General features: G+C 30.8%; 1 protein-coding gene across 4 annotated transcripts; it reads right to left on the minus strand.

Moving 5' to 3' along the window:
- Window positions 1-1,561: 1,561 nt before the first annotated feature.
- On the minus strand, window positions 1,562-5,198 carry LOC144552142 (Galactose oxidase/kelch repeat superfamily protein). 4 transcript variants are annotated; one of them, XM_078300259.1, is made up of 4 exons: window positions 5,126-5,198; window positions 3,863-3,927; window positions 2,785-3,554; window positions 1,562-2,351 (listed from the first exon to the last, which is right to left on the minus strand). In XM_078300259.1, the coding sequence occupies exons 3-4, from the start codon at window positions 3,240-3,242 to the stop codon at window positions 1,724-1,726; spliced, it is 1,086 nt and encodes a 361-aa protein (XP_078156385.1). In that variant the 5' UTR covers window positions 3,243-3,554; window positions 3,863-3,927; window positions 5,126-5,198; the 3' UTR covers window positions 1,562-1,723. The 4 variants fall into 4 exon arrangements, with proteins under 4 accessions (XP_078156385.1, XP_078156384.1, XP_078156386.1 ...); XM_078300258.1 differs by having other exon boundaries at window positions 3,863-4,701; XM_078300260.1 differs by lacking the exon at window positions 3,863-3,927 and having other exon boundaries at window positions 5,126-5,142.
- Window positions 5,199-15,180: the final 9,982 nt, after the last annotated feature.

A 15,180-nucleotide genomic window follows, 5' to 3' on the forward strand; every position in this document is an offset into this window, starting at 1 on the left:
TTTTCTTTCGGTTATTTGTTTCGGTATCGATGACGTGTCATCTGGATAGGATCGATGACGTGTCATGCGGATAAGGACGAATCTGAAAAGACTCGAATGCCCTCGGCCCGAACACAAATAATATTCGTATAATTATTCTGAATAATTATATATATTTTTCTTGCGGTTATTTGTTGTTTCGATAATTTATACAATGTGTCCTGCACATTTATAAATTAACCGGTTAACTTTTATACAACGTGTCATACACGTTTATAAATTAACCAATGTTTTTGCTTGTTATTTTTACATAACATTTATAATTTAATTATAACACGTATAATTAATTATAACCATCTTAATATTAATTATAATCAATTTATAATTAATCAGTAAGATTCTCCGAGTAGCTCCTATATGGTGTGACCCAATAGGATCTGTGTTATGTTGGTAAACAGAGTTAAAACTGTTTTAACTTCTGTTAGTCATGGGTGGCATCTGGCAACACATCATGACCATCCAATTACACAGATGATGCTGTACTGTACAATATCACGATCCAGTAAACAATTTACTTGTGTCTGTTCTTCTGTCTCATAGCTATCAGATTAGTTTCAAGGTAGATGTGTGTCATCCTTGCTAACTGAATCTTTTCTTGATCTTGAGCAGATTATCAAATATAATTACTCTTGTAATTATACCGCTAGCAGATAATCTAACTCTATCAAGGGGCCCAGTGATGCTATAGCTCGTATAGAGATACGAGGGACAAATAGTATTCTTGGTAAACTATCACTTCCTCAGCTAAGCTATATATATCGAAATGCTACCGTTATGACTGCTTTTTACGGACAGCGTTAGATAACACTCACACATATATATTTCTTAGTGGGAACGATAAATACCTCATACTGTAGAACGTGACACTGAATGAAAACATAAATGACACGAACACAATTCTATTTAATGTTTCATTCGGGGTCTGTCAAATACCATGTTTCTAGAACATGTATCTATGTGATTAAAATGACATCTCGTGTCAGGTGGTTTGTAAAACTTAACCATCTTTTAATCCACATACTAACCTTATAGCGGTAATTAGTGTTCCTGCTAATTACCTTGGTTAGTGACCTTTTAAGATTAAGAGTATATATCATCTATATTATGGAGTTTCACAATTTCAGTCATGAACTCGAAATGATCCATAAATTCAATAATACTCAAGGCAACAAAATGATATTAATCATCCAATTCATGAACAAAGTTTTATGATAAATTATCGTATTATCGACTTCTAGATTATTACAAACTAACAGTGAGAATAGTAAATCTTCATTTTTGAAAATATTGAAGGCATTACGAGTAAATCTTCATTTTTGAGGAAATTCTATTTCGGAATTTGCTGATCATATGCAATATTTTTGATAAAACTACAGTAAACGCTGGCTTTTGGAGAAAACCAAAGCAAAAGAAAGAAACCTACGAAGACAGAAAAAAGGGAATACAGTGGGTGGAAAAGGAAACCTACAAAGACAAGCAACATTGTTCTAATCTCACCGTATGATACCTGATTTGACGGAAATGGAATCAAAAACCAAAAACTTGCTCAAATAAATAGTCATAAATCATAATACATCATATTCTTCCAGTTCAATAAAAATAAACAAAGCACCTAGAAATACTGCAGAAAACATACATCTAAAACCACACAAATATCAAAGTAGATAATACACAAAACCATAAATCACGCCTCAATTGTGATGCAGTTGAGACATACGCCAGGTGGCCGAATAGCTGATGTCATCCACTCTGACCCGGCTGGTGCATCCGGGTTGTATACCAGGGTCCGGTACCCGGGTTGCTCTTCTGAAGAAAACAGCAATAATTTCCCCTCTAACATCCCAAAACAAAAGCAGACACTCGAGCTACCGGTCAGTGGAATTTGAGCCTCATGCCAGCTATTATCCGCTGGATCGAAAATTGATAGACGTCTCTGGTTTTTCCATTCCACACAGAACAACCTTGAACCTAACACCGCATGGGCTGTGACCATCACACACCCGTTCTTCATCTCACGCCATGTGTCCTTTTTGGGGGCATAGATGTCCACAGAACGGGAATTTCCAATCGTGAAGCTAGACCGGCCTCCCATTACATAGAGGTTGCCTGACAAGCCATATGCGAAGCAGCCCCAGCGGGGCCGGCGAAGGCTTTTGACAAGCGTCCATTGGTTGGTATCTGGATCATACACCTCAGTGCTTGAAAGGCTGTCACCGTCAGACCCGAATCCTCCGACAGCATAGACCAGGCCGTCCACCTCAGCGCATGCAAAGTCATACCGCGCCACGTTCATCTTGGCTAGTATGGTCCATCTATTGAAGAAAGTAAGAAAAATTACAATGAGGTTATCATATTTATGTTAATTAAATACTGTCAATGGGCCTCAACGTACCCTGAATCCCCGATGTGTTTTGTTCAATCCTGCAATTAAGCACTGGTGTTTACTTTACCCAATTAAGCGCTCAATAAGGGAGTTAAGTCAATGTTTAGATCCTTATACAGAAAGTACAAATTTATATCACTTTTTCTAAGTCAATGTTTATATCTCTTATAAAAAACATTTTGAGCACTTAAGCCTCAATTTAGATTGTACAGTCCCAAGCTGAACCCCAATTGGCCCGGTTCATCAGCAGTTATAATTGTGAAACATAATTAATAAGAATAATAATGAAAAAAGAAAGTGAAATCAAAGTAAGTTTACTGAACCATTAACGAATTTGGAGATTTTGAACCAAGTATACATACCGATTAAGAAGTGAATCGTACTCATAAACCTCATTGGACACTGCAAAGCACTCTCTTTCTTCATCAAGAGTATAACCAGCCAGAACCAAGAGCTTTCCATCTACAACTATCACCCCAAACCCACCACGGACCTGACCCGGCATAGGTGGAAGCATCTTAGTCTTGCCTCCAGCCAAACCCGAGCCTGAAACCTCCCAGTGGATCCCCTCCTTCCCTTTTGGGTTACCGGTGAGGAAGTAGATCCACTCCTCAACCCGACCCGCTTCACGTCTAACAGCCATGAACTCCTTGCTTCGGATGTATTTTCTCCATGCCTTGGAAACAGAACCCATTGTCGGGAGGTAGGACCTCGGTACAAGTGCAATGCATAATTTAGCAATCTCCTCAGGTAGACCCGGAATTAATGGGTCAAATGGGTCATACTTCTCTTGCCCAAAAGAGAGCTTACGGAAGCACATTCTTTTGTAAAACTATCAGCAGAACTAACTTTTATTGCTGTCCCTTGAATATGATTTAAATTTAGAATGTTTTTGAGAGTAATACTATAAATGGTGTTCGTGGTACCCGTCACCTATGGGGATTTTAAGAGAGACAGGTTCGAAGGATGAGGAAATGATGTTTTTGAATCTTGAAGATGTTTCTCTTTTCGATTTTGATGCGTCAGATTCCATCCGAGAGTGCTGACTCTTCGAATTGGTTTTCTTTGATGATATTGGAGAGCAGCAGTATTTGAAGGATTTCTTGGTCTCTTTACGTAACATTTCCACAATCTTTGAGTAAAACAACAGATGCATTAGAATTAGATGGAGAACAACAACAGATGCATTAGATTGAGAAGTTCATAACTCATAAGAGAATTGCAAACTGATATAGACAACATCCAGAAATCGTAAAAAGCCCCTTTTTTTATGTATTTGCAAAAGCTCATGCCTCATGTAGTTTCTCCAAAACTGAAGGATTTTATTCTTCAAATACAAGAAAATAAAGCAACTTCTTGCTATTTCCTAACAACACTGTTTTTTTTTTCTTTTGCAGAAAGTCCCTTTCAAATGTTTGTCTTTGAGAGAGAGAGAGATACCTATTGGCAAAAAAAAAACTCTGGAAGAATCTAACCCCCAGTCACCTCCATCTTCATATATAATACTACATAAGCATAAATTAGAAATTCAATTGGATTAAACTTCTCAAGGTAACACACATTTAAAGCAAATTTTGAATATCCAAATCTACTTTAGAATATGGTTGGTGGCTTGGTGCATAGGCGCAGATAAAAAAATTACTGTGTGAGCGCAATTAGACATACATGTTACAGAGTTCTGAATATAAAATAAAAAAAAATAATAATCTCTTATAAATAACAGGTTTAATTTTTAGCTAATAAATATGCACGACATAAGAACATCTAATGCACTTTGCACAGGATTTGTGTCTCTATTAAAATGAATAGTCAATTTGAAAAGAAAATAATGCGATTTAATTAATAGCTAATTATTGGTGAGCTGTCACTATCAGTATAATAAGATATTTTTAAGTCAAAACAACATAACTTCTTTGAAGTTTCCAGCTCCAACAAATCCGTAAGCGCAATTAGACTAGTCAATCAAATCCTATTAGCTGGATAGGAATTTAAGTATAAAATAAATGTAAAATAATCTCGTCACCAACAAACCATCAAAATCAATTCTTAGAGTACTATTTTGTTTTTTTTTTTTTTTTTTTTTTGCAGAATAAAGGACGAACGTTCTGATAGCAAGCAAAATTCGGTAGGATTGATTTCTAACCATATACAATAGCAGAACTAAATATGAAATTCAATTAATTCGAAGAAATGTTATATATTAAGCATCTATCAAATCTTCTCAAAAAGTAATAAGCATTCACCATATCTACTTATCTTCAGAAGCTACAAAAGAAAATCTATCAACAATAAAACAGAACAACAATATGAAAGCTAGAATATTTCCATCTTCTAGCTTGTCTAGTTGTCTTCATGAAACTTTCTAAATTGAAGAAGGTGATTGTTAAATTGAAAATGGGAATAAGGTTTTTCATTAATTTGACAACAGAAATTTAATCTGATAGCAAATATCTCAAAAGGGGTAGCTCATATATAAGTAATTAAGTAAAACTTCTCAGATCTACCTTGTATAATAACGACAATATCTCAGAAAACAACCAATAAGCATGATATTCTCCACGAAATTAAATTCTAGATAAAACAGTTAATAGTCTATCACGATGTAGCTGAGCTGAGAGAGAGAGAGAGAGGTACTAGCAGCAAGTAAAGCTCTTATCTTTAGCTAGCAATAGAGACTGAGAAAGAGGAAAAACAATTAAATACCCGGAAAAAAATGCTCTTAGTTGAATGATTTCCAAATTTCCAAAATAGCCGACAACTGATTGAGAGAGAGAGAGAGAGGAGGTGAGTGAGGTAAAAGGAAAATGGAAGGTTATATATAGGATGAGGGAAGGGAAGAAGAGATAAAAATGCCACACATGTGACCACACCAAGAGCTTATCCTGTTATCCGGCTTATCTCTACAGCAGGATATACACACATATTTCTGTTACAACTTCTCTAATACGGTTGTTGTTACATGTCAGAATTCACTGACGTGTCCGTAATCGTTAATAACTGTAGCAGGGACTACAACAGAGATTATGTAACAGAGAATTTTGACCCCTTCAAAGTTTTTTTTGAAAAATATTTGCTGTTATTCCTTTGGGATAACAGGATCCTGCTATTCTTCATCCAACCATTCAAATTTTTCATGTGCCGATCTCAACAAAGATACTTTATGATACACGAATCTCAACGAAGTTGAACGGCTGAGTGAGGAATAACAGAGTCCTGTTATCTCAAAGAAATAACAGCAGATTTATTTCCTAAATCAGTACATAACGTCTCTAAGAACCTTACATTCTTTAATCCACTTCCTTTTGGCTTTTTTTTTTTTCTCTCGTTCTCATTTCATTTTTTTGGGGAAACAAGGTCGATTAGACTTTAGCTTTAAATTAAGAGAGCTATCATCATTATTATAAGATATTTGTTAACATTATCATCATCATTATTATTATCACTATAATCTATTTGAATTGGTCATTCTTTTAACTAGTCAATAGTCAATACTAGAAACCATCTGCCTAGGATTCTCAATGCTTACCGTGCGATTTGGATCACATGCCGATTTGTGATCAAGTTAGATTTATACGTGTTGTGCAGTGATCAAATTTAAAAGAATGGTCACGGCAAGTTAGTCACACTGTGACTGATTATGTTTAACTCTTTTTTTTTCTTCAGAATTTAGGTTAGTTTATTCAAGCCGCATCATGCGATCAAGATCTAATAGTCATAATTACATCTGACTCGCGTGATCACGTGTCGTTCCGTACCATGATCAGATCTTTTGCGTGACGTACTGTGTAAATTTAAAAAAAGGGTTACACATGTGAATGGTCACAATACGAGACACGCAAATAACTTTTTTAGATTCCTACATCTGCCTCTCACAGACTAGTTCAGACGGTGCTCATGCAAATTTCTGATAAATTTCAACTGAAATATTCAAACTAAATAATAAAACCAACAAATTGAATACTAATGCCAATAAACTGAATTGTGAAAAAAAAAAGTTTTGTAGCCTAAATCTTCAAGTATATAAGGTGAATACCAAGGTCAATAAACTGAATACTAATGCTACTAAATTGAATAGTATGACCAATAAATTAAAATGTAAAATAATAATACAATCCAAACCTAATAGTCTAAGACTTAAGACATATAAGTTGAACACTAAATAAAATAAACTGAATGCTTACATTAAATAAGTTAAAATAACGTAACATAAGTTTTGTGTCCTCTTAATAATTAATATGTAGTAATAACCTGAATATAAATATTAATTAGGCCAACGAGCTGAATACTAAAACCAATAAATTGAAAGATACAACACACAACTTCAATTTTGTCAGAGCACATGCTATAATAGTCTAAGACTTAAGACATGTAAGTTAAATTAAGACCAATAAGTTGAACATTAAATAAAAGGAAGCTGATAATTGTCTCCGCAATATTCCGCACAAACTGTCAAAAATATTATGGGGGGACCGCTCAATTATTAATAAGCGTTTAGTAAACTCTTAGTATTTAACTTGAAGCATCAAAGTATTTATCTTGATTTTCAAAATATTAATCCCTTTGCAGTGATCTTTATTTATGAAAGAATAAATCAATCCATTAGTTGTTCCCGCATAAATTTTTTTTTTTGAATCGTCCCCACACAACTAGGGACATTAAATAAACAATCCCCTCATAAATACTTGTCAATTATCCCCGCACAAATTTTTTTTTTTTAATTGTCCCTGCACAACTGGAGACCATTAAATAAACAATCCCCCTCGTCCAATGATAAATACTTTTCAGACATAATTGCAACTTTCAGTAAAACATTAATGATAAATACTTTATGATACATGAATAAATATTTTATGTTACATGAATAAATACTTCTTAGACATAATTGCAACTTTCAGTAAAATATCAATAATAAAAACTTTTCAGACATAATGATAAATACTTTAAGTTATATGGATAAATATTTTTCAGACATAATTGTAATTTTCAGTAAAATATATGTATGTCAAAGACAACGATAAATACTTCTCAAAATCAATAATAAATACTTGTCAGAAACAATAATAAATACTTTCTTGAACTTTGTTCTTCAACTTGTTAATAAGTAATGTTTAATCAAATTAAAGTATTATAATGTCAGAGACAATGATAAATACTTCTTAGACATTATGATAAATACTTGTCAGAACAATGATAAATATTTTCTTGAATGTCAATAAACATAAAAGCATTTTTTAGCGGGGATGGTTATTAGATTATAGCATAATTAATGCGGTGATTGTTATTAAAGGACAGTATAATTAATGTGAGGATTGTTATTAAATGATAGTCTAATTTAATGCGGGGATAAATGAAAGTTATTAGTGGAATAAATGGGGGGGATAAATGGCTATTAAGGAAGTTAATATTGAGAAGAGAGAGTGCGGGAAAAAAGGAGAGACAGGGGTGAGAAGATTTGTATAATTATTCTAAATAAAATAAAGTGAATGCTTACATTAAATAAGTTAAAATAACGTAACATAAGTTTTGTGTCCTCTTAATAATTAATATATAGTAATAACCTGAATATAAATATTAAGGCCAACGAGCTGAATACTAAAACCAATAAACTGAATGATACAACACACCACTTGAATTTTATTAAAATGAACTAGAAATTCATGATAGGAGATGCTAAAATTAAAATGAACAATATATTGTTGGTGGAAATTGAACTCAAATTCTCCACAACTACAAAATAAACTCTAACTACTAGACTACAAATAGACATGTGATATATATAAGGGAGTTAAGTTATAAAAAATTTAAAAAATTAAAATTTAATTAAATTTCAATATATATAACTCAAATTTTAAAATCATAAAATAGCTTACCACCTGTACGGATAAACGTAGATCCATCTCTGAATTCACTGAAAACAAATCTGCTGTGATTCTTGAGAATTACAGGATCTTGTTTTTTCAAATCTATCCATTTATTTGTTTTGAGATTTGTGTATATAAAACAACAGATTTTGAACTTTGTACATTTAACAAAATAGAGGGGTGGATTTGAAAAAGCAGGGCCCTGTGACAGATTTATTTCCGAATTTAGGTCGTCGAACATCATATAAGGTAGAAAAATAATTACTTGTGTCTACCTCCATCTTTCTCTCAAAAAGAAGAGAAAAGAAGATCTGTACTTCCTGATTGTCATTTGTGGGAATTCTAGATTTACTTGACAATTTTGAGAACTAGCTTTGTGTAATTCTAGGTTCCTTTAATCTCAACCGTACAATCATAGATAAGATAAGATAAGATATTTATTTGGAATGTGAATTTGAAACTGGCCAAGTGATTAATTTACACATACATATAAATTTAAAGCAAAATATGAGTTTTTAACAAGTATGAGAAATTAGGGTTTCTTAGGGTTCCTATCCACTAGTGTTATGACTAATTGGTTTATTAAATTTGTTCTTTTAGTTATGAAGGCACAGTTGGGTGTTGTAGGTACAAAGGGATATCTCTATATTAATACCATCTTTAAATTAGAATAAACGTCACCTCTCGGTACTTGGCTACCCTAATCTAAAGTCATTAAGTTCTTACTGTCCCAATAAATCTAGAAAACTATCTTTCACCTCTCGGTACTTGGCACAATTCTCTAAACTATTAGGTAAAGCCCGTATAAGACAAGCGTCACATCTCGGTACTTAGCCTATCAAATACCCTATTCCTTATGGTATGGACCTAATATTCAATTTCTCAATTGCAAATGCCAAATCCTAGGGTTTCATGTGATTTCGATTAAGTCCTCACAATCAATTAAAATAAAGAATAGATCACAACAAAGAACAAGAATATATAAAATAAAACCAACTAAATCATAACAAAAGTTTCAAGTACAACCCTAATCAACCCTAGAAAAGCCCTTAGCCAGTCATGGCTAAAGCACAAATCAAATCAAAATAATAAAAGAGTTCCAAAGGAAGAAAAGAAAATAATAAAACCGGTTGATCAATGATCTCTCCTCCCTTCTTCTCTCTTCTTGCTATTCCTTGCTTTTCCTTGTTAAAATCCTAGAAATTCTGCCTAAAAAACGTACTCAATCTGTTCTACAGGTCCCTATTTATAGCCCCCTCTAAAACCTAGAAATAACCAACCAAAAATAGCAAATTCGGACTCTGAACCGACCTAATTGCGGGCCGCAATACAATCATTGCGGGCCGCAATACATTCATTGCGGGCCGCAATGTACTGTAGCAGTTAACAGACTGCGCAGAAAAATTCTGAAGAGGTCCTTGCGGGCCGCAATAAAAGTCCTTGCGGGTCGCAATACATTCCTTTTATATTCTCAGGTTGTAGATCTTCTCGTTAGCTTTCCAAAAAGTGGTCACAAGCCTAAATCGGAGTTACGAGTCAAAAGTTATGGCTGTTTTAAGTTCAGACTCTATTTTTGGCTGACTACTACAGTGCGTTGCGGGCCGCAATAACTGTGCTGTAATGAAGAGGCTCTGACTTGTTTGGTTGCGGGCCGCAATAACTCCATTTCGGGCCGCAATAAATGTTGGTAGAAGCTCATTTCTTCGTGCTAACTCACCCGTTTTGCTTCGTTAAGGTCCAAACACTTGATTACCTGTAAAACAAACATAACTAGGGCAGTAACTTGAACTTTTGGACATTTCTAACATAATTAAACCTAATTTAAACTAATTTAACCAAAACTTGGCTTAATTTACATACCTAACCCTAGGTTTAAATAGATACAATTTTGGCTTATCAATACTTCTCAGACATAATAATAAATACTTTAAGTTATATGGATAAATATTTTTCAGACATAATTACAATTTTCAATAAAATATATGTATATCAGAGACAACGATAAATATTTCTCAAAATCAATAATAAATATTTGTCAGAAACAATAATAAATACTTTTTTGAACTTTGTTCTTCAACTTGTTAATAAGTAATGTTTAATCAAATCAAAGTATTATCATGTCAGAGACAATGATAAATACTTCTTAGACATTATGATAAATACTTGTCAGAACAATGATAAATACTTTCTTGAATGTCAATAAACAGAAAAGCATTTATTAGCGGGGATGGTTATTAGATGATAGCATAATTAATGCGGTGATTGTTATTAAATGACAATATAATTAATGCGATGATTGTTATTAGAGGACAGCATAAAATGTGGGGATTGTTATTAAATGACAGTCTAATTTAATGCAGGGATAAATGAAAATTATTAGCGGAATAAATGGGGGGGTAAATGGCTGTTAAGGAAGTTAATATTGAGGAGAGAGAGTGCGGGGAAAAATAGGAGATAGGGGTGAGAAAATTTGTATAATTATTCTAAATAAAATAAACTGAATGCTTACATTAAATAAGTTAAAATAACGTAACATAAGTTTTGTGTCCTCTTAATAACTATAATATAATAATAACCTAAATATAAATATTAATTAGGCCAACGAGCTGAATACTAAAACCAATAAACTGAATGATACAACACACCACTTGAATTTTATTAAAATGAACTAGAAATTCATGATAGGAGATGCTAAAATTAAAATGAACAATATATTGTTGGTGGAAATTGAACTCAAATTCTCCACAACTACAAAATAAACTCTAACTACTAGACTACAAATAGACATGTGATATATATAAGGGAGTTAAGTTATAAAAGATTTAAAAAATTAAAATTTAATTAAATTTCAATATATATAACTCAAATTTTAAAATCATAAAATAGCTTACCACCTGTACGGATAAACGTAGATCTGTCTCTGAATTCACTGAAAACAAATCTGCTGTGATTCTTGAGAATTACAGGATCTTGTTTTTTCAAATCTATCCATTCATTTGTTTTGAGATTTGTGTATATAAAACAACAGATTTTGAAATTTGTACATTTAACAAAATAGAGGGGTGGATTTGAAAAGGCAGGGCCCTGTGACAGATTTATTTCCGAATTTAGGTCGTCGAACATCATATAAGGTAGAAAAATAATTATTTAAAGTGTGGACTGGTCAAACTATTTAAAAGCAATGATGATAACGACATTCATGTACACCCCTTAAAAATTTGAAAATTACATATGTTATCCTCTAAAATCCATAATATCAGATTTATCCTTCTAAACTTAAAAGCTCACAAATTTACCCATTTTAATGTTTTTCTATAAGAAAAGCTTATTTTAAATTTATGAAGTATCAATTTCTCTTAGTTAAAAAAAATAAAAAATATGTAGCATATTTTTGAAAAATGTTAGTCTTTTAATGGGATAGTTTTCGAGAGTAAATTAGTTATTTATCTACTATTGACGCTTACACAGTGACATTTAGGCATATGTATGTGTAAGCGTCAAAATTAGATGAATTACTCATTTGTCCTCCGAAACCGACCAATTAGAATACTAACATATTTCTAAAACATCCTATTAGTTTAATTTTTTAATATAGGATAAAATGAGTATATCATAATTTTAAAATAAGTTTTAATAAAAAAGATAATAAAATGGGTATGTAATTTGTGAGTTTTTGAAGTTAAGAAGGGTACATATGATATTATAAATTTTAGAGGGGAAATAATGTAATTTGAAAGTTTTTGAAGGGTATCATGAAATCCCCCCTGACTAGAATAATATCTCCATAATTTTTTTCTTATAATTTATTAAAAAAAATAATTGCTGATTTTACTTTAGTTGTACTTTTTTCTCATTTTGGTCTAAGAATTTATTATTTATATTGTTTGGTCCGATTTTTTATTTATATCAAAAAAAAAAAAAAATTTAAAAACTAACCAAACTTCTTGTTTATTTCGAAAACTACCCAAACCGGAAAAAAATTTTCCGGTTTCAATACCAATTTCCAGAAAAAAAAATTCCGGAAATTGGATCCTAAATCTGGAATATTTTTTTCCGGTTTTAGGATTTTTTTTTTTTTTTTTTTTAGGAAATTTTTTTTTTCGGATTCTTTTTTTTTTCATTTTTCATTTTTTATAATTTATTTATTTTTTGTATTGAAGTATTACAAATATTTAATCAATTTTTTTAAAAATAGATGAAATACTATATAATTTGATTTATTCGAAAGACTGCTACAAATAATCCGGATCAACATTTTTCATGCCGAATTTTTTATGGCCGTAAGAAAAATTAATATAATATAAGTATATGTATATGTATATGTATATGTATATGTATATGTATATGTATATGTATATGTATATGTATATGTATATGTATATGTATATGTATATGTATATGTATATGTATATGTATATGTATATGTATATGTATATGTATATGTATATGTATATGTATATGTATATGTATATGTATATGTATATGTATATGTATATGTATATGTATATGTATATGTATATGTATATGTATATGTAGAGTACGGCTAACGCGCTTCCTCTAGCATATGGGCCGAAATGCTTCCGGTGGAAATTTGAAATTTCAAAATCCAAAAAGTCGATCTGAACCGTTCATCTCCTTCTCCATATTAATATCTGCTTGGAGACCAAATTTTACATTTTTCTGAATTTTTTTACTATTTATTAAGCCACTTTGAAAATCGCTGATCCAACGGTAGCTTCTGATTTTTACTGTTTGGCAAGCCACCGTTGGATCAGCAATTTTCAAAGTGGCTTAATAAATAGTAAAAAATTTCAGAAAAATGTAAAATTTGGTCTCCAAGCAGATATTAATATGGAGAAGAAGATGAACGGTTCAGATCGACTTTTTGGATTTTGAAATTTCAAATTTCTACCGGAAGCATTTCGGCCCATATGCTAGAGGAAGCGCGTTAGCCGTACTCTGTATATGTATATGTATATGTATATGTATATGTATATGTATATGTATATGTATATGTATATGTATATGTATATGTATATGTATATGTATATGTATATGTATATGTATATGTATATGTATATGTATATGTATATGTATATGTATATGTATATGTATATGTATATGTATATGTATATGTATATGTATATGTATATGTATATGTATATGTATATGTATATGTATATGTATATGTATATGTATAGGTATATGTATAGGTATAGGTATAGGTATAGGTATAGGTATAGGTATATGTATAGGTATAGGTATAGGTATAGGTATAGGTATAGGTATATATAATATAATATATGTATATGTATATATAATATAATATAATATATGTATATGTATATATAATATAATATATGTATATATATGTATATATAATATAATATATATGTTAAAATGTGCTTGCATATCAAATTTTATATTTTTTTGAATTTTTTTACTATTTATTAAGTATTTAACAAAATCGCTATATTCAAACCATTGAATTTTTGTACCCATCTTAATAAATAGTAAAAAAATTTAGAAAAATGTAAAATTTGATCTGCAAGCACATTTTAAAATATCCATCATGTTGAACGGTTTGGATCGACTGTTTGGACTTTGAAAACTTTGAAAATACCGATCGTTGAATGCCTACCGTTGAAAGAAAACTTAAACTGAATTTTTGAGGCACTAAACGAGGGTTCCAATGCCTCATTTTTTTTATACCTCATCATACCTCATATTTTATATCTTCATTTTCTTCATATTCAAAGTCTAAATTGTCGATCCGAACCGTTTAACATGATATCCATATTAAAATATGGTTAGGGATGAAATTTTATAATTTTTGAAAATTTTTTACTATTTTTTAAGATGGGTAGAAAATCACTGTTTTTTGAACGGTTCGGATCGAATAAAAATTTTTGTTGAACAGTTCGGGTCGAATAAAATTTTTAACATATATATTATATTATATTATATATACATATCCTATATTATATTATATATACATATACATATACATATACATATATTATATTATATATACATATACATATACATATACATATACATATACATATATTATATTAATTTTTCTTACGGCCGTAAAAAATCCGGCATGAAAAATGTTGATCCGAATTATTTCTAGCAGTCTTTCGAATAAATCAAATTATATAGTATTCCATCTATTTTTAAAAAAATATATTAAATATTTGTAATACTTCAATACAAAAAATAAATAAATTATAAAAACTGAGAAATGAAAACAAAAAAATCCGAAAAAACAAATTTCGGAAAAACAAATTTTCCTAAAAAAAAAAAAAATCCTAAATCCGGAAAAAATTATTCCGGATTTAGGATCCAATTTCCGGAAAAAAATTTTCCGCAAATTGGTATTGAAACCGGAAAAAAAAATTCCGGTTTGGGTAGTTTTCGAAATAAACAAGAGATTTGGTTAGTTTTTTAAATTTGTATATTTTTTTTATATAAGTAAAAAAATCGGTGTTTGGTCTTATATTTCAAAAGTAAAGTAAAAAATGAAATTCTACATTCGTATCGATACGATCATGATTACGCACGTGTTGAACTTTCTAATAAATTGCCGAAATATCCAAGGAAATAATTCTTAGGTGACAATTTGTTTTGTTATAAATGATATGATCATTATACATGTATTTAAGTTCATTTCAGTGGGTTTGGAGAATTTTTTTTATTAACCATAATTAGAAAAAAAAAATTATGAAACAAACATGATTACTTTGTTTTTTTTTTTTTTACAAAAATCATAAGAACTAAAATGTCATTTCAGTTTTTTTTTTTTTTTGGGACCGAATTGTCATTTCCAAAAAAAATAAAATTCGGGACCGAAATGGCATTTCGATTTTTATGATTTTTGTAAAAAAAAAATAA

Source organism: Carex rostrata, chromosome 3 (genome assembly GCF_964058835.1).
Source record: "Carex rostrata chromosome 3, lpCarRost1.2, whole genome shotgun sequence".
In the NCBI taxonomy this organism is placed as follows: Eukaryota; Viridiplantae; Streptophyta; class Magnoliopsida; order Poales; family Cyperaceae; genus Carex; species Carex rostrata.